We start from the raw sequence: 27,434 nt of genomic DNA, 5'->3' as shown, positions 1-27,434 counted from the left end.
TAGTTCCTGGACCCCGTGTGATGCTCAAGGGCCCTATAGTGACCCCCTGAGGTGAAAACACAGGCAAAATTTAGTTCCGCCATATTTCCTGAAACTTGGTGGGAAGATGTTACAGGAAGTCGACCATTTTGAAATTTGGTGTCCATTTTGGCGATTTGCACCCTATGTACCAGTTCTGTCTCTTTTTATGGGTACAAATTATTGCTATACAGAAATTATCACTCATATACAGATTTAGCTAGATCCCTTTCTACAAAATCTTAAAACACGATGCTGCTCACATACAAACAGAGGTAAAAACAAAGCTTTGACTTCATTCAGAAGAATAATTTGAGGAAGAACGTGTCACAGATATTGATAAAAAAAAAAACACTCGAAGCAAGACACAGAGTTCAGGCAAAAAAACCTCAAAGTTTAGTCAAGGAATGAGCGCCACCCTGACGCGCTTTGGAAAAGGGAGGGATGACAATAATATGCAATCTTACCATTAAATACTACACATTTCACATCTGCAGAAACACTATAGACACTAAAATGTGGGTCGGCATCTCCACACGTGCGCGATGAACCCCACATTCCATTTCAGAGGCGGCGATCTGTCACCACAAGTTCACATTGTTCTGCGTAATTTCTTGTGTTTTTAGACCGCACCACCGACTAGGACTGGAAAGTATGGTTCCATAGGGAGCGTGCGCAGTGTGCAAATACAGTCCATGCAGACTCAAACTGGTTGAAATGGGTGGACGACGAAATGTGCATCTCACAGACTCTGGCGGACGTAGCTGCACAACTACACTGACACACACAAATGAATACAGTCCTCTGCAAGAGTCTCAGGCCAGCATTTGATGTGCTGTTGACCATACAGGATAATTATTTCTCAATAACTGTGGAGCCCCAGTTAATGTTGTTGGAGAAAATCAGGCTAATAATAATGACATTCTTATAAATGTGCGTGTGCTACGTACAGAAAACTTTGTTGATTTTCTCAAGAAACCCCCCCACGACAATGTTACCAGTCAAACTATATCACATAAACATGACAGACAGTTTGCTAATAGATGAGACCAACTTTCAGTCACATCTTTCCAATTCCAAATGCCAATAATATTAATCACATAATTTGGTGCTCTGAGACTTGAGCACAGTACTGTCACTCTTACAACACTGGACCTGCTTTAACTCAGTATCTCAGGGCTTTGTTCACGAGTGAGGGAACAGTGGAGGGGTATATGCGCTCGCTCTGCCGCACCGCTGTGAGATGAGCCACAAGGCAGAGCTCTCGATCTGCCGGTCCATCGTGGTCATGACCAAAAGCACAAGGTTGCAGGTACACTTACTGGAGGAACACCTCTTTAGGGAGGTGGTCCTGGCACGTCCAACTGCGAGAGGAGCCCTCAGGAGAGACCAAGGACGAGGTGGAGAGATTATATCTCCTCACTCGCCCGGGAGCACCTGGGGATCAGAGTTGGACCATATCTGGGCTTCCCTGTTAGAGCTAAAGCTACCCCCAAGACCCAATCTCGGATAAGTGGTTAAAAATGGATGGATGGACCTTTAAATATACATTAAAAAATACACAAGGGAAAGTCACCAGAGCCCTTAAAGTTTGTTCCCTGTGAAGATAATCGTATCATTGAACTGCGTCGTCTTTCTGCGGCATCCAGCAACATTTCAAGCAGAACAGTATTAGATACATTTCAAGCTCTTTTTGCTGATTATATAATGTCCCTTGCCACTAAATACTGTGTATAATAAACATTAAATGCTCCCTTCCCCTCCCGTGCAGGCTGACACTGGCCTCTGACATTGCTGCTTTTGATAAAGGTGAGATTTTGGTCCCTGAGCTGGAAAAGTTCAGCCTTCGCTCATAGCTTCGTGCTCCCAGATAAGATGGAGGAGTACGTCTGAGCGGTCAGCGGCGTGTAGCACTTCTGTTTGTCATCGAGGAACTGAAGAGGGTCCCGGACACGTGCCGGGTCAAAACCCTCCTCCACCAACTTCACCTTCATCTGCTTGAACGTCGTGGTCACCTCCACAGCGTTCTGGACGGACACAAGCAAAGGATCCGTGATCATCGTCTGCTTTTTTGACAACGTTTTTTGACAGTTTTCTAATGAACAATGTGACATAAAAATCATTTTTACACCTTCTAGTGATGGCAAATGTCTGTTTTCTGGTCTCGACGACCACTCAAAGCTGCCATTCACCCATTCACACCTATTCACTCATCGTGGGGTTAAGTGTCTCGGACATGGACATGTAATCTCGCAGAGCCAGGAATTAAACACATATGGAATTAGATTTGTGTCAATATTTTTAGGTTTGGGAGGTTTGGGATATTTTATTTGCAATTTGTGTATTTTTGATTTTGTAGGTTCAAATATGGATACAAATCTAATTCCATAAATCTCGTTACCGTGCAGAACTGAGGCTATTATTTTGTCAGGCGAGCGTGTCGCTGAATTACCTGTATCCTTATGAAGCGAGGACGGGCATATGGAGGCAGGTAAGTGACCACGTGCTGATACACTTTACTTCCATCAAAGTGGGCGTCTTCCGTAAGCGTAACAGCCGCCATCCCTGCGCGCCCCTCGTGCCCTGCGTCGTCGACCAACAGAGAGACAGACACATAGTTCTCTGTCACAACTAAATCATTATTTATACATCAACAAAAATATAAAAACAAATCATGCACAGGGGACATTTGACATCACCTGGCACTTGGACGCCGTAGACGTTCGCTTCTTTGACGCAGCCGCTGAGCGTCAGGATGTCGGACACCTCGGTCGTAGCCACGTTCTCACCTTTCCACCTGTGGACTCAAAGGAAAAACTAACTTTTAAACGTCAACAAAATGTCAAATGAGTCCAGAAACGTGGCATCATGTCAGGGATAGGAACACTAAACACTGTAGTACACATGCCAGGCCTGTATGTGGCGCTGTAACACTGCACCAAACACAGAGAAGGAGATGTTGTTGAGCATGTGCATAAAGCATGTGAGCTGTGTGTGTGTGTGTGTGTGTGTGTTATATTAAATGTCAATGTAAAAAATTACAGAAACAAAGAAACTAAACAATCTCCAATAAGAGAACTTAACATTTTGTGCTTTCACTGTAAAAGTAAAAACAATTGTGTTGCTTCATTCTGCACTAACTTTAAATCTGTAGTTACTACTGAAATATAACGGCGGGTGTGCAGACGCCCGTACCGGAACGTGTCGCCCACGCGGTCCTGAAAGTAGATGAAGTTGTCCTCGTCGATCCGCATCAGGTCTCCAGTGTTGAAGTAGAGGTCTCCTTTCTTGAGAACGTCGCAGAGTTTCTTCCGCTCCGTCTGTTCCCGGTTGTGGGCGTAACCGACGAAGGGAGCGACTTTGGTGATCCTCGACACCAGCAGCCCTGTCTCCCCTCCCCAACAAAGAACACAGCTCACATTAGACATGACATTGTGTCCTGATTATTATAATAATAATAATAATAATGATGTGATTTATATTGACAGTTGTTTCGTTACCTTTGGGCACTTCCACACAGAGGCCGTTAGCATCTCGGACCGGTTCGTCTCGTTCTGTGTCGTACTTAATGAGAGTGTAAGGAAACAGCATCTACAGGAAGATTTAAAAAAAACTGTGATTTTTTATATCATGTTTCAATTATTTAAAGGTCCAGAGTGTAAGAATGGCGAGAACGCAGATTGTAACAAACCTCCCAAAGTGCATCAGGGAACTACGGTGGCCTGCACATATCATTTCAGCATTTGCATATTAATCTTCTGCTTTGAAATGTGACATGAACGTTCCTGTTCAGATACTTAATAACTCACTTTCTTCTTATGTGACGTCATGTGACTTCATGTCTTCTGCGTTGTTAACTTCCTCCCGCGTGCGGTTAAACCTGCGCTCTGTCTTCGCCTGTCTGCTCTTGGGACGTGACAAAGATGTAATGCAATTTGTGCCCAGTTAAATCTTTAGTGCCAAGAGACTCGGCCAATTTCTGTGTTTTAGAATTGATTTTAAACTTTTAATGTTTGTTGTTTTTAAAGTTTTTAAAGATGCTTGGTACAGCAGAGATTTACGGTCATCCAACCAGCTTATGCTTATGCACGACGTGCCCAGGTCTAGATATAAACAGTGGGGGGACCGAACCTTTTAATACCCAGCAGTGTGATGACAGTTTTTATTCTTTTAGTTCACTTTTTATTCTTGTGTATGTTTCATTTGGTATTTCCTTCGTCTGTAATGCTTTTATTTTGTAAAGCACTTTGGTCAACTGCGGGTTGTTGTAAAGGGCAATAGAAATAAAGGACATTACATATAGATGAAGTGTTCATATATACTAGGGCGGTGTCACAAGTCAAGTCGACAAGTGCAGTCTCTGCTTCGATATTAGAGGGTCATTAACCCTCTTATGAACAATCAAGATAATCAGGCCGCCTGGATTTATCTGGATTTTTTAGGCTGTAGAATTGTCAGAAAATGTTTAACGAGTGAGTGAGTGCTTCTGCCTCCTTTTTCCCTCCAAGATAACTTTCACTTTCGATATTTGGCAGTTATTATTCAACCGTTTAGGAGTCACGATGCTGAGAAGCTGACGTCACAAACGTGCAGCGCCGGTGAATCTCGTCTGTGACCCGAGGTCCTACCGTAATGACAAGTATATGAGCGCAAAGCTCTATTTCTCTGCTTTCCGGTACCTATCTATCCATCTTGCACCGCTTTATCCTCCACATGAGGTTCGCATAAACATTATATATATTATACATAATATATAATGTTTATGACTGAAATCTAATTGATAAAAATGTCTTTTTGAGCTGCTATTCACAGTAAGTCACAAATAAATGGATGGAAGTTCATTTTTGACTCAAATGTGCGGTAAAAATAATCTCAACTCTCTGCCTTTAAAGCCTTCCGTCACTTTTTATGGTTCTCTGGTAGAACGCCGCAGCTGTTCCATGGTCCGTCGTGAGATGCCATTAAAAGCTCCAGACAAAAAAAAAAAAAGGGACAGGAATAGGCAAAAAGAAAAGAAGTGGAGCTGAGGAGTGGGCGGTAGTTTTGCTTACCCGGTGAAAGAAGTTGACTCGCCCGATGGCGCCGATTTTTCCCGCATAGTTGAGGAATCCCACGTTTCCCTCGGTGGAGGCGTAGAACTCTTGGACTTTGATGTCGCCAAAGCGACTGAGAAACTCTCTCCATATGTCGGCTCTGATCCCATTGCCGATGGCCACTCTCACTTTGTGGTCCTTGTCGTTATCTCGCTGCATTTTCACATAAAAAAAAAAGACGGAATGTGACACATTTTTACAACTGTTGCACTGTGTGTGTGAGTGTGTGGCACTGGCATTTGACATTTTCACACAACATACACTTTTACTACAGAATGATGAGCGAGAAATGTGTCCATAAAGTCACATACTAGTACAGGATGATTTGGTTGCCAAGTTACTTGATATGGTCTTCCTAAGTAAAGGCCACCATCTATTCCTAGAGGTGACCAGATACAGACAAACCGCCTCCGCTGGGCCGGTGTAGGGTCACGCGGTAAACTGAGACAGCACCTCATGTGATGCCATCAGATACTCTGAATGGCCATACATGTACACAAAACCTTTGGAGTACTCCAAACTTCAGGAGACACAGTTTGAAGACACAACACAAAAGGAGAGGAGATCGGTCCATCGCACAAACATTGATCCGCTCCACATTGATGATTTCTACACGCGTGTGTGTGTGTGCCGTATATTCCATAATGCTCTTTAAAGCCTGTAATAACACAGAGGGCTGGAATATGATCGTGGAGATTTTCTTTTCTTCTATTTTTGGTAAGCCAGCTGTGCAGCTGTATGGGAATGCACATGAAGTGAATCTCTGAACTGGATCTGACTGAACGGGAGCTTGCTGCAGCCGGTTTCTCGATTCCTGTGCAGCTGGGTTTTTTTACAACGTTTTCCGATAAGCAGGGGAGCGGCACAGTTAACACAACCACAGCCACCCGAGTTCAATTCCACTAGCTCAATGCCTCAATACCTCTAATCATTAAAACAAACCTGACATTCGGCTATTCCTTTCCAATAATAGCCTCTCAGGTGCAACAAAGCAAAATCGGGCTTTTACAACATTGTTGGTTCTCTATAACCATGGTTGTCAAGCTGTGGTACGTGTACCACCAGTGGTACACGAGCGTCCTCTCGTGGAAAAATCAGAAATACTGCTCTACTGCATATACCAGGGTGTGGGATCGGAGTGCAGCTGAGGTCACCTTCTCTGTCGCTCCATCTTCATCTAATGTCACTATACCAGTGTGTGAAGTGTATGTGAGGAAGAGGAGGAGGATGATGAGAGAGCAAAATCATCTTACTGGGAATAAATCTATCCTCCTGTGAAAAGTCCGTAGCTGACTTTGCTCGGCCTAAATTTACACCACTGTATTTTAACTTTGGTGATAATACCACTGCTACTTGGTTGGTATAAAATTGTCTGAACTGGCTTAAAAGTAGAAGACAAGGTTGATTGCTGCAGGTCTAATAATTACAATACAACACAGCTGATTTAAAATGGGTTTTAGGCAAACACCAACTTCCTCAGATGCACTGAGCAACGAGAGGATGTAGATCTCTGCCACTGTGCACGATTAAATTAACAGAGGAAATAGCAATTTTAGGTCATTATGAGAAAAAATTAAAAAATGTACCATTGAATGTGTTTGAATTCTACTAACTTCTAAGTCCTTTTTTTTGCTTTGAGTAGTGCCAGGCTGAATGATTTTGAATTTTTACATCATTCTTATCATTTTCACTCCTATTTAAAATGATTACTATGTGATATTTGTGCAGATCTGTGAGAAACATGTGTATAGATCAAGACACTCATTCATCTAAAATGATATTTTGGCTTGAACAAACATTGCGCTTGCAGTCGTTATTATACTCACAAGATTAGAACGTTCTGGGAAACTCACTAATGTTCTCCTCAGTAACATTAATCTGGCAGTGTTTTAATCCCAATGGAGCTTTCCTGGTTAAATAAAGCCCATACTACTAGGACTACTACTACTAATAATAATAATGACTAAAGGTGTGTTCACATGTGTTTTCTTGGGTCACGTTCAATTTTGTGATTCTTTAATCCAGGCCTTGTATAGTCCTGTTTCTCTGCCATCAACCTCCTGCCTCTCGTAAAAAGAAATGATGGTCCCTGGTTTGGGTTTCAGCTGAGATTTGTAGCCGTCACATGACAAAGTCACATGACTGCTGCAGAGGCTTCTCCGTGTGCAAAGAAAACCAACAGAAATGGGGCAAACGTGGAATAACACAATGACATTTGGGGGCAAAAATACACAGAAAGCAAGAGCCACTTCAAAAACACTGCACATAAAAAATCCCTTTGGTCAGTTCTCTGCATTTCTTCCTGTCTTTGGTGTCCGCGGACTTCAGAGTCGGTAACTTCATTTCTTCGTTTCTTAAGCCAGAGCTAAATAAATGAGTAAATGGAAGGTGTTACCTTTGGTGTGCTGCACAGGTAACGCATCACCTCCCCAATGTACTGCACAACAGTCACGTTGTGTTTCCTGCAGTCGTCCCAAAACTGAGAGGCAGAAAACTTCCTCTTCAGAATGATGGTGGATCCTTCAAAATAAAACCAGTTTAAAAAAAAAAAAAAAAGATAGTTTGTGAAAATGAATTTGCCTGATTTTAATAGTTTGTTGAATATGAAAATGTCCTTTGCTCCACATAACTGATTGTCTTTGGTTTGTGCACAAGACAAGAAGACATGTAAGTATGTCGTCACAATTGAAAACGATCAACTTAATTGTAATACTATGTTTTTAATCATTAAGTATTACTTATTGCAAAACTAATTCCATATTCCTAGTACTCTACACTGCATTTATTACTGCATGCACGCACGTCACATCTCTACACAGCTGTATCGAATATCTCGTAGTATGAGTGCAGCTCAGGCTGTGGAGCTACTCCTGATATATTACAGCAGTGTGAACTTTAACCTATTTTTCACCAAAGCATTTCTGAACGTGGAGGTAATCTGGTGTGGTGTGGTTCAGCCTGGCTCTGTTCAGATTACAGATTCACACGGACAAAAGACTCTTTCTCTCACTTTCCCCCCAGGACAGGAAATCCAGATGGACACTGAGCACGGACACTTAAACGGACATTACTTTTGTTTGTTTGGTGTGAAAGTTGTGAGTCCTTGTTTGTTACACGACATCACCTCAGTAAATACGCACAAATCTGCCCCCCAAACGACCATAAATGCTGCAGTACATATGCCAGGCCTGTATGTGGTGCTGTGACGCTGTTACAGAAACACATTGAAAGCAGAGAGAAGAAGACGTGGAGAGCTTCCACTGAGCGTACAAAGGGCCTTTGTCAGTTCATCCTGTTTGTTCCCTTGTGTTCTGCTACACCCTGCTCCCTGGGTTTCAGCTCTGTCTGTTTTATATTATCATTAGACTAAATTTAATATGGTTGCACACGTTCACGCGCCACACATGACTTTTCCACACGCTGATGGGTGATAAAACTGCACCGCACGTGAATTAGCAATCTATGAACGGATGATTTCAAAGGCAGATTGCTCTGCGTAGTCCGTTCATACAGCTGTGACCAATTAGCAACCTATCAGCCAATCAGAAAATTGTATTCCGTGTTGCCGGGTAAAGTCTGAAAATAGTTAGTTCCCACAAATAGAGAATCATTAGAATCAGTTAATTAAAAAGATGAGTTCAGTACTTCCTGCGTAACCGGAGCACAGACTCCTAAATACACCAGACTCCTCTGTTTGAGATTGAGATTTAGACATTTAGACAAGGAAATGACATGAGATTAGACATTTCCTTGCTAAAATGTTGGAGATTAACGCGTGTTTTGAGGATTTTTAAGTCGCTTTAATTGATCTACAGTTCTTGTGTCGGACATCGCGCTCATGACTCTTCCTCTGGCTCAGCTCGCTTGAAACCTTGCCAGAGCAGGTACTAAATGAAAAAGTACCAGGTTGAGTCATGCCGGGGCTATGTAGTGGAAAAGCGGCATAACAGACAGTAGAGGGAGTGGAGACAGACTGAAACCAGGGTAATAATCCTGCATAGTTCTGCTTTAGGCTGCACAAAAAAGTTTCATGTGACAGCAAATCCGCTGCCTCAATCCCAGATTAGATAACATGGCATTAGCAGCATTAGACTAAAACTGCAACGTGGAGCTTTTAAATTAGGTCACACATGTGAATGAATAAATAAATAAATCAAAACATGCATGAACCAGTATTAATCTGGATACAGCACGTCTCTCACCGGTCTCTATGGAGCCAATGAGGCCGATCAAGAATCCAGCCGTGTGGTACAGAGGCAGGTTGACGTAGATGACGTCATCGAGCGAGACACCGTTGGACGACAAGATGGCCAGAGCTGTGAGGAGGCGGTTCTGATTGACCAAGGCTGCTTTAGGGAGACCTGGAAGACAACGAGATGGAGGCCTGTGACGTGTCATGGCCAGTGCTGGGCAGCAATGATGTGCAATATTACAACACTTTTACACACAATGCTTCAACATACCTTTGTTTCCTGGACGTTATTTGTATTTATCATATCACTGAGATAAAGGGCTGCAGAGAGATGGCCATCAGACTACTTTTAAATAACGTCCACTTTTAATTACAGCATTTTCACACATTACACTCCAAAGTATTTTGTTTTTGGTGGCTCTGTGTGTCTGTGTGTGCTTCCACACTTGCTTGCACTTGCCACTATGACCAACAGGGGGCGCCAGAGCCTTGTTGCGTGAATGGGGTGAAGTCTGGCATCTCTGATTGCCTTTTGTGGTGGAAAACCAGCCTAAACCGTGCCATGCCGTGTGGAGCTGGGACCATAGTGGAAAAGGGTCATTTCTAACTAACTAACTAACTAATTAACTACTTTAGAGCGCCTTTATTTGTTACTAAAAATATTGATATTTACCCTGGCGTATCAATTATGGATTTGGACAAGGAAAGACGACGCTATAGCGCCAAATGATTTTTCTTGTTAGGTTGTTATCCTGGCCCTTTTGTAGTGGATATACACCCACGCCACTGATAATAAATGAAGTACCTGTCGTTCCAGAGGTGTAAATGTACACCGCGGGGCTTTTGAAGGTCACGTGTGACCTGACGGATCGAGGGAGCGGCGCGTCAAGCGCCTCGTCCACTTTGTCGGCGAAGCTCTGGATTCCAGGTGTGTCGCATTGTTTGGTCGCGAGGAGCACGGTGACGCCCTGTTCCGTCAGAGCGGGCAGCACGTCCTCCACTGCGTCCTTCAACTCTAGAGACAGACAAAGAGACAAGAACAGTCAGTTGACCATTAAATCACTGTCAGAAAAGCATGTCCTCAAATGTCTTGTCATTGCCAACAGGATGGTAACAGAAGGGTTAATGATTCTTTTGTTAAATAGCGCAAAGAAAACAGAAAATATTCACATTTAAGAGACTGGAAAATCACTTGAGGTTGTTTTATTTATTAAAAAGAAAAACACTCAAACGGATTAGGCTTTTATGCAAATAACATTCAGTCTTGTATTAAGTACTTAAAAGGGATACTTGAGTAAAAGTATCTCACCAGAAAATGACTTCGGTAGAAGTTGAAGTCACTTTTTTTTATAATATTACTTAAGTAAAAGTTAAAGTATATGACATTTACTGTACTTAAGTATGAAAAGTCATTTTCTGATATAAAATGTACTTAGGTTTTAGGATAGAGCCATGGTGGCTCAGTGGTAGGATGTGTTGTCGTTCAAGTGGAAGGTTATGGGTTGAAGTCACTTTTTTATAATATTACTTAAGTGAAAGTGAGGCGTTAGGATTGAGCCATGGTGGCTCAGTGGTAGGGCGAGTTGTCTGGAAGGTTGTGGGTTCAATTCCTGGCTCTGCTACTCTTTGAGCAAGACACTTGGCCCGAGTAAAAGTTGCTAGGAATACATATACATATACATATATATATGTGTATATATATATATATACATATATATATGTGTATATATATATATATATATATATATATATATATATACATATAGACATACATACGTATACAATACAAAGTACAGATACGTGAATGCTGTACTTAAGTACAGCAACTAAGTAAGTATTTGTACTTTGTTACATTACAACACTGGTAATATTATAAAAAGTGACTTCTTCTTCTACCAAAGTCATTTTCTGATGAGATACGTGTACTTTTGTATCCCTTTTGTGTACTTGTATGCGAGGCTGCGTGTATCGTGGATAGTGAAGTTTGTGATATCGGTGGTATCTGTACCGTGTCTTCTTGTCACATGCATGCTTTAAATACCTGGGCCTGCGATCAACAGCTGCGCCTTGCAGCAGCTGAAGCAGTGCAGCAGAGACCTGGAGCGGATGTTGTGATTGAGCAGAGCCACGGGCGAACCTAACTTCGCCAAAGCCAGCCAGGTAAACAAGAGGGCGGGCTCGTTCCCCATGAAAAGTGCCACGGTGTCTCCCGCCCTGTAGCCGGGGTGCGTCCGCAGCGCGTTGGCCACTTTGTTGCTCCGCGCGTCCGCGTCAGAGAACGTGAACGTTTCGTTTTCGAACACGACGAAGGGTTTATGTGGATGCGCCACGCTCTGCTCCAAGAAACGGTCCACGACGAAGAAGTGAGGTCTCCTCCCCCGCCTGGACACAAACCTCACCAAAATGCGCAGCATTAAGCCACAGTACTGAAGATCCATCCACACATGGGGACAAAAAGTTTTGACTGTGAAGGGAATGATGAGCAAACTTCCCAACACGAGTGTAATAATGTACAGAATCATCCTGGGGAAAAAACAACAACAACAACAGGAGCAGTTCCTCAAATGTGTGTGCGGCCCCGACTGCTGCAAAATGGGGGAACGTTGCAAATAACGATTTAGTTGAGTTGGGCGGAGTCAGTGGAAAGGGTTAAATGTAAGTGTATGGATTATATAGGAGGCGTATCATGGAGTAAATGCAGTGTGTGAGGAGTTTGGCGGGCATAAGATCTGTGGACCCTTCAAAACACGCAGTTTACGCACACGTTTGCGCAGTCGCTGCTTTTTCTGAAGGACAAAAACAATCATTTTCAACCTAAACGTCAGAGATAAGAGATTTAAAGCAAAACGGAACCGGAAAGAAGTGTATTTTTTGACTCGTGTGTTATGATATTATTGCTATTATTAATAATAATATTAGGGCTTGTGTGGGGAAATTGTTTTTATTAATGTATTTTTAATTTTATTTTAGCTACTCTTCCCTCAGAAACATGAAATAAATAATGTGACAGGCCACATTCAAAATATAACTACATTAAAAAAATAATAATAATTTCATGTACAATAAAAAATGTATCTCCAACACATGGCCCGTGTGCCACTTCGGCCCTCCAAATGATTTAACGCGGCCCACTACTTTTTATTTTTGTCTGATTTTTTTATTTATCATATCATAACAAACACTTTTATTTTGAAAGTGAAACATCACCACAGATATTCTGATATTGTGATGGAATATTGTAACGCATTTCCCGTGATTGCTTTTTCCCAAAAACTTTAGGAAAATCTAAAACTTTTTTCCACTTGACTACACTATAGGTCTCAACCATGTTTGAGTGCCTTGATATGAACAGATTTTCTACTTCTCTGCTGCTTTATCAGCGTTTAAACTCCACTGATCAGATGACCAAAAAAAAACACTGCATAACACATGCAGTCACAGTACAGAAGAGCCAGCTGATCTGGACAAGACTCAGCTGTCCACCTCTCTTTTTTTAGGATGAGTTCACTTTCTGTCCAGGGATGGTTTGAAGGAGGAATGAAGGAAGTTTTCTATGTTTTAAGCTTGTTATAAGCATAATTGTTTGAATGGAAGGAATAAATAAATATAAATAATTTTGGATCTTTGTAGAGTCTTTTTTTATTACACGTGTCAGAACCTGTCAGCAGCAACCGGTGTGGCCGGTTTTTCACAAAAAATACACTACAGTGACTGTTTGTATATGATGTGTGCGTGTTAATGTAAAGTATATATAGTAGATATACATATATGTATATATATAATGTATAATATATAATATATACAGTATATAATGTCCTGTAGGAGAATCAGAGTCTGCGTGAGTCTCTATATCAATTGTTGACAAGGACAGCAGCAGACGGGAAGATGCTGTCCGGATTGGCCTTCTGTCAGATGTGGTAATAAAATAATAATAATCATGATAATAAAAGCACAAGTCCATAAAATGAAAGAAAAAAAAAAGAAATTTAGACTGGCAATGCTTTTAAGCTGAGCTTGATTGTCCATCAAGCTCAGCCCTTACTGTTCCATGGTGGAACTGTAAGGGCTCCATGGAACCCTTACAGTTCCATGGAGCCTTACTTTATCACTTTTATGACTTTAATGACATAGGCCATTATTTTATATAGGGCGTTTTGTGCAGATGTGAAGACCAAATAATACATAAAATAAATTCAATTGTGTTAAGAATCTGTCTACTGGACCTCAGGTGTCAGTGTTTAAGCCTTGTCTCTTGTTTTGTTAATCCTGACCCCCCCCCCCCACCCCTGATGGAGTTGAGCCGTGACAATCCTCAAGTCACCAGACTTCAAATCAGCCATGTTGAAGATAAAGGTATCGAATGGGTCTAAAGGTGTCTGAGGGTTCGTACGTGTAATGTGAGGAGAGGCGACACTAAAATGTGTTTGCATGTTTGAGTGTCTTCTGTTTGGAAATGCGCACTAGCCATTATCATCTGGATAGCTCATGAGCGTGGAGCAATAGGTCAGAGGTCTCAGACTCAAAAGAGGTCCAGCAAGGAAAAAGGAGACCAGTTGTGCCAGAGGTCAATTAATCATCAGCTACTTTGATAATCCAATAATCGGTTAAATGGATTGAAACAAGGTTTCTTCAGCTCCTTAAATGTGAATATTTTCCAGTTTCTTTGCTCTATAAAACAAAGAAATCATGAAAACTGAATCATTTTTGGTTTGTGTGGACAAAAATAAGAGATTTGAGAACATCAACATTTCCACTAAGTGTGATGATACTGAATTGGCGTTTGCTGTTGTGTAATTTGGAGTTTGAGTGCAAATTTGCATCTTCAACTGCAAGAAAACAATGAAAAACAATATTTTGGTAAATAAATGTATACAAAAGTTACGCCAATTTCTTCTATTATGTTCAAATGTCTTGAACCGACATCGATATATATACAGTACCTCTTCCCTTTTGCCCAAATGTCACCCTCTTTATCTGACCCGCTTCTATGCCTCTCTTTATGAACCATTATTGATAAATGCAGTGACACAACAGCGTCTTGGGCTTGTAGACGATGCGTCTGGGGAGCTGAATGCATGCAGGCATCCTCAGAGCATATCCTTTGAACCTTGGGCCTGAGCCAGAGACTTTTTTAGAGGGCAAGGTAATACCAGGGGTCACTGAGGTCTGTGGGTTGTGAAACCGTTTGCAGGCACAGTCCAGTGGAGCTTGTGACCAGAGGCTGCTGCACAGAGACATCTTATCACTTTGATGAGGCTCTTTTCACCCTTTTTCTTTTTTTTTAACCACATGGACTGAAGCTATTTCTGTCCGACTATAACAAACAAAAATATTACGTCACCCTTTTAAAACGCTTGCACCGTGAACCGCGACACGTACTCAATCACCGGTGGTGTGAAGGAGTTTTATGTCTAACACATTTTACTGGTGGCTTTTATTCTGCAGTGTTGAGGAAATGGTCATCAAAGAAACTATAGGTTTTAGGTTTTGATTAAAACATGAAAGCAACCTTCATTGTTCAGGAAATGATCAATAGTGTGTTGATTTTCTTTAATAAAACTGTCCTTGAAGCTTCAAATGAACTTTCCTCATCATTTCAGTAGCAGACATTTGGCTTTATAAGTTTCTGTTCTCTGTTTTCACATTAACCGTCGTTTATGGTTCATAAAATGTGTAGAAAATATTGATCAACCTGGAAATGATGTCTTGTTTTTGTCCACAAACACAACATGATTCAGTTGGAAAGATTTCTAAGTCAGCAAAGTGTCCTCTGCACCTAATAATGTGGCTGGTGGGTGAACTGCTAGGGTTGCAGTGGTTATTCGACTATTAAAGAAATCATTAAAACTGAATCTTTAAATAAATAAATAATAAATAAATAAAATAATAGAGGTTTTGGGAAAGACAGATTGTTATTTTCCAAACAAATACTCTTGTATGCAACTTGTTCCTCAGTATTTAACAGTTCTTCTTCTTATTATTATTATTATTATTATTGTTATTATTATTAATATTATTATCATTTATTCCTATATGAATCAACTATTTTGATAATTGATTAATTGGTTTGACTGTTCCTTTTTCAATCATTAAAACAAGTTTATCTGATTTTCAGCTGTTTAAATATGAATATTTTCTGGGTTTTTTGCTCCATTTGACAAAGAAATCATTAAAACTCAATCATTTTTTGGTTGGTGACATTTGGTAACATCATTGTGTAGCGGGTTTTTGGGGAAACCCAGATTGTAATTACCCATATCCTGAGTGTTTAACAGTTCTTATTTTACTTTAAACTTATTCTGATTCCAGTCACATTTGTATGCAACACCAACAGAACAGTGTGGCCTGACACAGTGTCTGTCTTTCTTTCTTTCTTTCTTTTCTTTTTTAAGGAGTTCTCCTCGGAAACTTTGCAAAGCTGCAGCCCAGTCGATAAGAATGTGCTGGCGTCAGGAGGGGCTGGGTTTTTCCGAATTGCCTTTTCTCGAGTCACGTTGCTGCACAACCTCGAGGGCCACCAATGGTGTCAGAGACACGTAGGAGCCGCCGCTATAAAGGCTGAGCCGCGCGCCGAGGCGTCTTCGTTCACAAGCGAAAAAACTGACCAGTGGATCCTGCGCCAGCGCCGCCACAGCCGCTTGAATTTCACCGACACACTCACAAATTTTACCGGACAATGCTGCGAGTCAGGTGTCTGAGAGGAGGTAGCAGGGGGGCCGAAGCCGCCCATCTGATCGGAGCCATGGTTGGTATCTTTATGGTGGTGGTTTTTTAATGCATTTTCGTTCTTTTATTTTAATGCATTTTCATTCATTCAGTCATTCATTAAAAAAAAACACATCTCAACCAATGGGAATAAAGCAAAAAGAAAGAAAGAAAGAAGCTCACTAGGCTACACTTTTATTTAATGGTTAACAGAATAGAATGCAATAAAGTGATATTCCATTCATGTATTCGTTCATTTTTACGCATTTTGGGGAGGGGAAATCCAATCCAAAAAGCAACAATTTATTAAAACTCTCGAGTTTGTTGTAGATTAAAAAAAAATGAAGATGTAAAAGAAAAACATTTCAGTTTTTTATTAATGGCACAGTGGCTTTTTTTCCCCACCCATTGGTCCCCACTGAGTGACAGTGGACAGCTGTTTGGCACAGATGCAGCTCCCAAACTCATTGACACTGGAGCTGCTCACTCAGCACATGCATGCAGCCAAGAAGAAGCCTATCTGTGGAGATAAAGCCGCTGCTCCTTACTTTTAACACGTGTACTTTGGCATCAAACCAACCCTGACAGCACTCGGTCACTAAGGTCACTGTACTTTACTTGATAGTTGCCAGGTCTATCACTTTTCATTTCACTTTTTCAGTGCAAAATAAAAAAAGTGTATACATGTTACTGTGTTTCCTCTAAATATGAAGAATTGTCATGCAAAAAGAAAAGCCTTGTTGTTACTCCTTCACCACAAGTCTTTCTTTCCTCTCCTCAGCTCGGCCGGGCAGTGACTGGATGGGTGCAGAGAGTGTCTCAGAGCACTTCAAGTGCTGCAGCTGCAGTTGAAGAGGAACATGTTACTGGTTCTGCACAGCAGGAGGAGTGTCCCGTCTGCTGCTTCAATGAATGGGACCCTCTGGAGGAAGTGATTGTGGGTCGTGCCGAAAACGCCCGCGTGCCTCCCTTCACTGTGGAAGTGAAAGTAAGCGATGACATGAGATGACACGTGCGGATCAGTGGATGGGTGTTGGTTTTTGATGCCACTTTTAATACATTTGTTTCAGCAAAAAAAAGCTGTACCTGACCTGATTATCATTCTTCAGTAGAATTTTCTGCACTTTTATTTATTCTGTGCACTTTGGTTCTTAAGGGCTGAAACTTTTATCTGAGAAAAAAAAGTCAAAATTCTAAGACAAAGGTCAGAATTCTGAGATTGGTGTCAGAAACTTTAAACTCAGAATTGACTTTTTTCTTGGAATTCTGACTTTTAACCTCACAATTCTGACTTTAATCTCAGAATTCTAACTTTTTCTGAGTTAAAAGTCAGAACTCTAATTTTAATCTCAGAAAAAATCTCTACACTTTTTTGTAGAATTCTCACTTTTAACCTCACATTTCTGACTTTAATCTTTAATCTCAGAATTCAGACTTTAATCTCAGACTTTTTTGTGGCCCTAATACTCTGCCATAGAATCGATATTTTGATAATTACGTGTTTTTGCTCAAATTTTCTGAGTTTTCAGTTTCTTAAAACAGGAATATTTTCTGGTTTCTTTGCTCCATATAACAAAAAAGTCATTTTTTCGTTTGTGGACAAAATAAGTCTATTTGAGAACATCATCATTTGGAGGTTTGGGAAACTATTTTTTTTACCAAACCAATTCAATTTTGTACAAAATCAATTTATCGAGAAAAGAATTGACAGATTATTCGATTATGAAATGAATCTTTAGTTGCAGCCCTACACATGTTAAGCTCCGTCTTCCTCTTCACGTATCGGGAATTAGTTCCGTCTCTGAACGCTGACTTCCTTGTCCAAAGTTCGGTCGATACCACAAAGGAAGTGAAGTTCCATACCCAGCCCTCCTGCAGTGGAATGTTTGCCAGTGGGATTAGTGAGATTATACTCATGTTGTCATGTCACAAACCCCTCAACAGGCCAACACATATGAGAAGAACTGGGGCTTCTTCCAGAAGTATGGGGGCCAAGCTTTTCCTGAGGACCACTTGAAAAAAGCTGTTGCTGAGATTGAAGAAATGTGCAATATCCTGCGCCACGAGGGCGTCAATGTGAGGAGGCCAGAGCACATCGACTGGTCCCAGGAGTACAAAACTCCAGACTTTACATCTTCAGGTAAATAGATGAGTGACTCAACTTTAAAGTTACGCGCACAAAATGTGGCTTGAAGCATGAACAAGTGTGTTATAGAGAGACTGCAGAGTAACAAACAGAGAATTCCTCCATTCACGTTTTGTTTCTATCGTAAAGTTTCTGATCCAAAATTTTGGGCGAGAAACATTGTCTCAGAAGCTTGTTCCAGGTTGAGGGGACAAAGTATGAAAACGCCTTTATACACTGTGCATAACACTACTCAAGCATACTTAGGGGCAGTATATTCAATTTATGCAAATAAACTCTTCTAAATGTTACACACAGGAACCTAAAGTACAATTCCGTGGTGTTTTTCTTCATTTGTTTCTCTTTCGACCCCTCTGCGACACAGAAAATACAAAATACTGTGAATGCAAGTAATGCAAATACAAATTACAAATTACAGTATAATAACTGGTTACTTTTCAGAGATCAGATTGGTGTGATTCACCTCAGCCGGCTTTTGTACTGTTCCCTTGTTAATGCATCTATTATCCTGATCCTTTAATGGGACCAGATAAGATAAGATAACACTGTTTATGGCCTCTCACAAGGAAATATGTATTGAATCATATGCTTTTAAGGGTCAAACATTCATAACATCACAACACAGTGCAAAGACCTGCAAAGGCTGGAAACTCACAATGACCTGAACCTCTAGGCTAAAAAACACGTTTTTGATTCAAAATTCATCTGTAAATAACACAAACAGGCAGAAAACATTAAATCAAAAATAGTTTGAGACCTCTGCTGGAGACCATCTGCATAATCATACGCTGAATTTGTATGTGTTTCCTGTCATGGCCCACCACACTCACTGATAGGGTGTGTTGTTGAATCTTTTGCAGGTCTGTATTCCGCCATGCCCAGAGACATCCTCTTAGTCGTGGGGAATGAAATCATCGAGGCTCCCATGGCCTGGAGGTCCCGCTTCTTTGAGTACAGGGCCTACAGACCCTTAATCAAGGAATACTTCAGAAAAGGTGCTAAATGGACCACAGCGCCCAAACCAACCATGGCTGATGAGCTGTATGATCAGGTGAGGCCTAGATCAGTGGCTAAAACCTTGTCCTGGAGTAAAGAATTATGGAGGAAAGAATGAAAATGTCTAAAAATGTGGTTAGAAAGAGCAGGTTCCTGCTGTGAGGCTGCAGTATCACTGATAAGAAAAAGAGGGCGACAGAGAGCAGGGCTGTAGCTAAACCAGCTCTGTGTTTTGTTTACAGTTTGGCAATAAACTGTGACCAAAATTGTGATGATTATGTCATGAAAAAGTAGTTTCTTATCGGAGAATATTCTGACAAACAGCAAAGTTCACCTGCTTTGGTCCCCACTAAACTGCGTAATTGCGCATGTGTGTGTGATTGTGGTGCCAGGAGAGGACAGAGGACAGATGTCCTCTTGGGGACTAAAGCAGGTGAACGTGGTTTTCGTTTGATACTGATACCCGTTTCTATATATTTATATTTTTGTTTAAATAAAGACTTTCATGGACTTTGGTCCCCACTAAAGCCTATAAGTCTGGTGGTGGTGTAAATAATGGTTGCTTGGTGTCATCCAGGATTACCCCATTCGCACAGTGGAGGACAGACACAAGCTGGCTGCCCAGGGGAAGTTTGTAACCACAGAGCACGAGCCATGCTTCGACGCCGCTGATTTCATTCGAGCTGGGAAGGACATTTTTGTCCAGAGGAGTCAGGTAAACTCTCCAGATCTTTCGTTCTTACACAACAAGGTTGCTGCTGAGCTGACATGAGCAGAGCAAAAGGCAATGTGCAGAACGACAGATTAGATAAAGCACGAAATTGTGAATCTACCGTTTACTTACAGTAGATAGAGAGACAGAATGTCACCTTTCATGTGTTTTGTTGTTTTCCTTCCAGGTTACAAATTTTATGGGAATTGAATGGATGCGTCGCCATCTGGGCCCAGACTACAAGATCCACATCATCTCATTCAAGGATCCTAACCCCATGCACATCGACGCCACATTTAACATCATCGGGCCAGGACTGGTGCTGTCAAACCCTGATCGCCCCTGTCACCAGGTACATTTGCTTTTCCTCTGCAAGACGCTCAAGAAAATCCCCCAGCTCTGGATAATCCACTGCGAGTGAATGGGGAATACCATTTTTACTGATATCGATATCACAACCTTAAATTTCTACTTACCGTCTAACAATATCAGTTTGATACAGTCTTCCTCCTCTTTTATATGAAATGTACTATTAATCATATAATGTGGACCCCCAAGTTATAACCAGCCATTTCAAAAATGTGTACTTTAAATGCTTTGTGAAGTATTTATATGACATTTATGATATTGGATTTCACTTGGATAAAAGTTCTTTTAGGAGTCGATTAATTACCGATGAATCAAATAATCATTGAAAATAATCATTAAGTATTACTGCAGTGATTGGCAATAAAATGCGACCAAATATCAACAGCTATTGACGCTCTTTATTACGTAATTCGCTCTTTATCTCATCAAACTAACTCAGTTGATGGAAACACAGATAAAGTGCATTTTCTTTAACAGAATCTTTGAAAACTTGGTTCAAATTTTGTGATACATTCTAAGTAGTACATCTGGAGCCAACGTAGTACGTCTAAAAATGGCTAAATAATTTATAAACACCAGAAAGTTCCTCTTGTTCTCCACTCCTTTCTCTCTTTCTTAACCTCAGATTGAAATGTTCAAGAAGGCCGGCTGGACTGTTGTGAAACCTCCGACACCTCTGATGCCTGATGGTGGGTAATAATGACATGCAAACCTAGTTTCCCTCTGTTGCATTTTCTGGAACGTTTCTCAATTATGGACATTCTCTGTCTTTGGCTGTGCAGACCATCCACTGTGGATGTCCTCCAAATGGCTGTCCATGAACGTCCTGATGTTGGACGAGAAGCGAGTCATGGTCGAAGAGAAAGAAACCACCATTCAGAAAATGTTTGAGAATCTCGGTGAGTTTCGGTTTCAGGACGAGAGGTTATTCCTGCTTCTGTTTTCTGGCCAGAGACACCACCATACCCGATATTTTCACGATATTTAGGTTCCGATATGTCACGATATTTAGGTTGCGATATTACATACCTCATATTTAGGTCGTGGTATCACGATATTTAGGTCACAATATTATCACAATATTTAGGTCACAATGTTATCACTATATTTAGGTTGCGATATTATCAATATATTAAGTTTGCGATTTTATCACGATATTTAGGTTTTGATATTATCACGATATTTAGGTAGGTCGTGATATTATCGCGATATTTAGGTAGGTCATGATATCACAATATTTAGGTTGCGATGTTATCACAATATTTAGGTTGCGATATTATCACCATATTTAGGTTGCGATGTTATCACCATATTTAGGTTGTGACATTATCACGATATTTAGGTTGCAATATTATCAAGATATTAAGGTTGCGATATTATCATGATATTTAGGTAGGTCATGATATTATCACAATATTAGGGTTGCAATATTATCAAGATATTAAGGTTGTGATATTATCATGATATTTAGGTAGGTCATGATATTATCACAATATTTAGGTTGCTATATTATCCCGCGACCCCTAAATGAGGCCCCCATCTCGTGTAATAATGTATTAATGTTTGTTTTTTTTGGTGTTTTTTTTGCGCAGGTATTGAGACCATAAAGGTGAGCATTCGCTATGCCAACTCACTGGGTGGTGGCTTCCACTGCTGGACATCCGATGTCCGCCGCCGTGGTACCCTGCAGTCCTACTTCCACTAGCCATTGCCAGAAATAGGCAGTTTTTATTGAGCTTTAAAGATTAAAGCCTCTGTTCAGATTTGTTTAAAAAAAAAACAAAAAAAAAAACACTGTCGATTTTATTGTCAGTCAGTTGCCTGGGCTACGTAAACAGACTGTATATAAAAATAAACTTAACTTAAACTTAATGGTTTGGTAAAATTCACACATGAAACCTGGCTTTAATTTAATCTAATCAAAGGATGATAGTAGCTATCAATCACACTCACATATGCTGTGATTTGTCGTCCTCTAAATTCAAACATAAGTTGCAGAATTTACTTAACTCCTCATTTAAAATGTGTCGTGATGTCAGTGAGACGTCGCCTCGTCGTCTTCCATTCAAACCGAGTTCTTTTTGCGAGCTGCGGAGGAGTCGCCCCCTGGCGGCTCACTTCCGTTTAAATTCTTATATACAGTCTGTGGCTACGTGTCGTTCTTTGTGATACAACAATGTGCTGTTTTCCAAATTTCATAAACCTGTAAAGTAAAAATAAGTATGTACATTTGCAATTTGTGTGTTTTGGTGTCACCTGCTGCGATTTAAAGGACAGCGTTTTTGTCAAGCATGTGTGATAAACTTGTGACAGGTGGTGCCTGATTGGGTCTTAATGTTTCTCAGTCCTGGTCCTCGGGACTGAGTCTGCTCTCCGTGTTTTAGATGTTTCCCCTGCTCCAACACACCTGATTCAAATGAGTTTGTTAATGAGCTGACTATTTGAATCAGGTGTGTTGGAGCAGGGGAAACTTCTAGAACACACAGAGCAGTGGGATGGAGTGGGGAAACGCTGTTCTAAATGAATCGCTGTGCATCCCAGTGCCTTTGCAAACAGCTTTGATGAGAATATTTACATTTTTATATTTACTTCAGTCCATAATCTCAATATTAACTGCATTTCTGGCCTGGCTATTGTGAAGCTGAAGGTGTTTTCTGCAAACATCATAACTTTTGAGGACAAGGTACAATTTGGTATGTGAGTGTCATCGAACTAGGACACAGGAGTGTCAAACGTCATAATTCTATCCTTTTAAACCACTAGGTGGCAGGTTTCTTTTATTTTTTTTTTATATAAAGGAATGTATAAAAGTTGTTACGTACCTCATTAATCAATATTAATTTCTTACTGTTGGTATATTATTTTGTAAAGTTTTTAATCAAATGAACAGACAAAGTTCTATTTATATATTTTCATACTCTTACTTATTGGATTGTCCCAACAATTGGTGTTTTTATATATATATTTACTTAAAAAAGTGCGCGGTCCATATCAGATGTCGTATACTGTACCTTCCGCCTCTGCTGTGTTCTTCTATTGCAAATCTGGGCCAGTTATATGCTGCGTGTCATCATCACTGAACTGCTTGGCTGCTTTTGTGTGCAAAGCAAAAAGAAAAAAATAATGTCTTAAAGAATGGAGACTTAAAGAATGTTTGTTTGTTTTTTTTGATTCCTTTGCTGCATGAACAGTTGGATGTTTACTGTACCTCTTGAAGGCTGCCTTGATGTTCATTTTTGAGTAACAATGAATTCAAGTTGTGGCTCAGCAGAGGGACGAGAGTGATGTTTTGTATCATGCAACATTATTAAATGTGATTAAAAGAAAAAGGAAAAAGAGAGTTGTGTTTATTTATGTTGGTGTAAAAGTTGCATATTCTCAACATTTAAAAGTAAAATGATGTCAAAATGCAGTAAATGAATAGATGTTAATGTACCAACAAAAGTAATAGTACTCATTCCTAGTGTTATAGTTATCTTGTACAATAAAGTGATGCATTATTTACATTACATTAACAGGATTTAATGCTCAGATACTGTTTTTTCAGCAGTAAAAATACCATTCAATTTTATTATTTGGGCCTGAATTTTGGTGACTATCCAACAGTGAGCTGAAATACATACAAATCTAAATATTCTATTTCTACTCTTCAGCTGTTGTATTTCAAGTATTATTAAGTATGACATGAAATCATCAGCTTTTATTTATTACTTTTAAAACACTAATTTAATATTATTTATTTTAATTTTAGCTTATTAAATACGCTTCCGTCATGTTGCCAGTTCTGATACTGTTCCGTATTCCACAAACTGTTTGTTGTCTAATCTAGAGAGATTATCCTAGAATAGAGAATATTTTGCATTACAGTATTTGGTGTATATATCTACACACATATATATATTCAGGTATTTACATCTGCATCTGATACACAACACAGAAGATAGCACCTTTTGTTTGAACCCACCCATTATTCATGTGAGCAAAAGAATTGGAACATGTGACTGACAGGTGTGTTGTGTTGCCCAGGTGTGTCCTATTACATACATTACATTACCTACACAGACCAAGGAAAACATCAGCAGTTGATGACAGAAACATTGTGAGAGCTGTAAAGAAAGAGCCTCAAACAACCGTTAGTGACATCAACAACCACCTCCAGAGGGCAGGAGTGAAGGTATCACAGAAGACTTCATGAACAAACGTACAGAGGCTACACCAGAAGATGCAAACCTCTACAGAGACGAGGCTCAAACACTCTGGGACAAAGTTTTATGGACTGGTGAGAACAAAGTGATGGAAAGGCTGAAGTTTAGAGAGAGAAGTGATCTGCTCATGATCCCAAACACACAATCTGTGAATCATGGCTGTATTTTAACGTTTAAGGTGATAATGGTGCAATATTTTCTCAGGTGGTACTCAGGTGACAGATAAATGTGGTAGAGTAGAAACATAAAGTGGCCTGTGGACATGAGCAGCAGATTTCCTGTCAAAGCTTCAGCGTGTAAACATTAACCCGGGCTGTGATGTGTCACTGACAGATTACGTTGCTCCATATGTTTGCGTTACCTGTGTTTAAGGTGAAGGTCGCGTCTTCACGGTGAGTAAAAATCTGTGTGAATGGATACATGGTGACAGGTGGAAGAATCAGTGTCAGCCATTTTAAAGTATTCCTTATCTTTTTTTTCCTTTTTATTAAAGGGTGGTTTAACTTGACAGAAACACAGTAAGTGGGTGTGGGGCAGTGTAGGGCTTTTATTCTCTCTCTGAAGGAAGTGACTTTGACATCGATTTTTTTGGTCAATTTTTGTACAATGGGGTGAAAAGTATTTTAAGAGAATGACGGTGTCCAGTTCTCACATGAACCATTAGAAGATGAACACCGGTGCTTCTTTTTATTTTAAAATATCTTTCATTTGATGACCCAGAATTAGGATGTATCTAATTAACTTTTTATCAAAATAAACCCTTTAATTGTCTCCAAATTTTAATGTTTGTCTGGTCATCTGCTGCCATCTAGTGGTAAAATCAACACAATACCACCTAATATCACATCAATTGATTTGATTCTCTGTAGGTTTTTAAAGGTTTTTTTTCTGTTCTGTACATTTACATTCACAAAATTCTATTTATTATTCAGTTATGAATTTAAAAGGTCATTTTATTATTATGTAGCATGATCATTTATATTTTAATTCTGATTGAGAATTTAGAATTTGGTGATTAATATCGTATTCTCAATTTAATTCTGATTCATTGATTGACTGAATTTGAATGTAAGATTTCAGCATATTAGATTGTTACTAACATGTTACTAACATCATGGGGAGCTCATCCTGAAATACAGCCTGTATGTACTAAATTAATCGTCAACTATTTTGATACTTAATTCATCAGTTTTGAGTGTTTTTAAAATTAAAAACCAGTTCCTCTGACTTTTCATCGTCTTTAATGTGAATATTTTAACATAGAATTCATGGAAACTGAATCATTTTTGACACATTTGACTTCAGGGCCACCGTAGTACAGTTATCATTGTTGTGTTTTCTGCTTCTTCTTTTTTTTAGTTTCCGTTAACAAAATGAACACTGATTTGTACACATGTAAAATCTGACGGCGAACATCATCTTCATCATCTTCACATTCCTGATGATGTGACCCAAGTATTTTACCTTTGTTACAGTAACAGTCAGCTCTTTGTTCAGTTCAATAAAAAGAGGTTACAGATTAATTTCTGATCCTCCTTTTTTTTTTTCTGGCCATCATAACGTCACTCTTTAGATATACAGTGCTTCATAAATGTGTTACGCCACCACCCGAAGCCAGATGACAATCCTTTGATGAATGGAGTAGTCGAGGGGGTAACATAAGCCGTCAGGAGGGCATTTAAGTAGGTGGGAGCAGACCCATGAAGCACTTTATATACTAGCATCAGTGATTTAAATTTGAATTAAAAATTATGCTTTTTTTTAATGCTAAAATATAATTGTTATTGTGATCCATGAATTTTCAAATTGTCTGTTTTACAAAAAACAGTAAAGCACATTATTTCTTGATTAATATGTCAAATTATAGTTATTTACTTGCATTACAGAACAGAAAATGTTTTTTTAGTGGTTGAATGTTGAACCAGTTTAATGGCTTTTGGATTTAAAGATTTAAAATAAAACCAAAGCTAAACCTAAGAAACAATATGTTGGTATATAAATGTATCAAAGGTTACGTCGATTTCTTTAATATTTTAAAAATGTCTATCTGTAACCGATACCGATGTATACGTCATGTAGTCTCCTCTGTAGTGAAATTAAAATATTATTTTTTTTCTATAAAGCACAGTGTTATTTCTTGATTAAGATGTCAAATTATAGTTATTTACTTGCATTCCTGAACAGAAAATGTTTTTTTAGTGGTTGAATGTTATTCTTTAATTCATTTCTGACTTCTCAGAGAAGAAGCCCATGCAGTGAGCCACTTTCAAATTTGTGTATAAAACGATTTCAGTTTTTTGCCAAATAAATAACAATAAAATGATTAGTTTTGAACACATTTTTGAAAGCTTTCTTGTGTTTTTTTTTTTTTTTATGACAGGTGGTCTAATAAAATGTGTTAAGCACTGAGGATACAGATAAGGGAAGAGTCAAAGTCTCCACCTCTGTCCTGAAACCACACTGAGAGGTGGACTGAGATCACATACTGTTTAAAATGGAACTGATTGCATTCGCTAACTATATAAGCAGCATATCATTGAATAAAGTGAGGTTGAAAGGGAAACTTTGTCCACTCATGTGAAAAGGTTTACGCTCTTTAGTCCAAAAAGGCGTCGACGTGTACCGTTGAGAATCCTCTGGACAGCTGACTCTTCACATGTCACTGAAGGATTTCTCAATTGTCTTTCTTTTCTTGTTTGAACGACAGGAAGTTGGATTAATGTTTGATACACTGGAGTTCATTTAAACTATGACTACGAGGACTATGAAAAGCCACATTCATTCAGGGCCCCCACGTGCTGATGACCCTGAGCATAAAAGGATCTTGAGTTCATTCATATCAGTCAAAGGTTTTTTCACGCTCACGCCTTCTCCTTGTGTTGTACACGGCGTCCTTTAACTTTAAACTCGTCTCCTGTAAGCTCGAAGGACGCCGTCTCGTTGGACTGAGGCCAGGAGCCGAGCAGAGATAACTGCGAGCACAGTGTGTGCAGACCAT

General features: G+C 39.8%; 2 protein-coding genes across 2 annotated transcripts; one reads left to right on the top strand and one right to left on the bottom strand.

Moving 5' to 3' along the window:
• Nucleotides 1-386: 386 nt before the first annotated feature.
• On the bottom strand, nucleotides 387-11,920 carry zgc:158482 (uncharacterized protein LOC100009650 homolog). The gene is made up of 10 exons (XM_058629898.1): nucleotides 11,345-11,920; nucleotides 10,109-10,318; nucleotides 9,314-9,472; nucleotides 7,507-7,631; nucleotides 5,070-5,264; nucleotides 3,519-3,609; nucleotides 3,214-3,412; nucleotides 2,718-2,815; nucleotides 2,471-2,601; nucleotides 387-2,045 (listed from the first exon to the last, which is right to left on the bottom strand). The coding sequence occupies exons 1-10, from the start codon at nucleotides 11,823-11,825 to the stop codon at nucleotides 1,869-1,871; spliced, it is 1,866 nt and encodes a 621-aa protein (XP_058485881.1). The 5' UTR covers nucleotides 11,826-11,920; the 3' UTR covers nucleotides 387-1,868.
• A 3,955-nt stretch (nucleotides 11,921-15,875) lies between these two features.
• gatm (glycine amidinotransferase (L-arginine:glycine amidinotransferase)) lies at nucleotides 15,876-23,012 on the top strand. The gene is made up of 9 exons (XM_058630283.1): nucleotides 15,876-16,048; nucleotides 16,790-16,996; nucleotides 17,953-18,148; nucleotides 19,015-19,205; nucleotides 19,728-19,865; nucleotides 20,050-20,214; nucleotides 20,857-20,920; nucleotides 21,014-21,130; nucleotides 21,824-23,012. The coding sequence occupies exons 1-9, from the start codon at nucleotides 15,980-15,982 to the stop codon at nucleotides 21,934-21,936; spliced, it is 1,260 nt and encodes a 419-aa protein (XP_058486266.1). The 5' UTR covers nucleotides 15,876-15,979; the 3' UTR covers nucleotides 21,937-23,012.
• Nucleotides 23,013-27,434: the final 4,422 nt, after the last annotated feature.

Source organism: Solea solea, chromosome 5 (assembly GCF_958295425.1).
Source record: "Solea solea chromosome 5, fSolSol10.1, whole genome shotgun sequence".
Taxonomy (NCBI): Eukaryota; Metazoa; Chordata; class Actinopteri; order Pleuronectiformes; family Soleidae; genus Solea; species Solea solea.
This window is presented reverse-complemented; position numbering and strand designations above follow the sequence as displayed.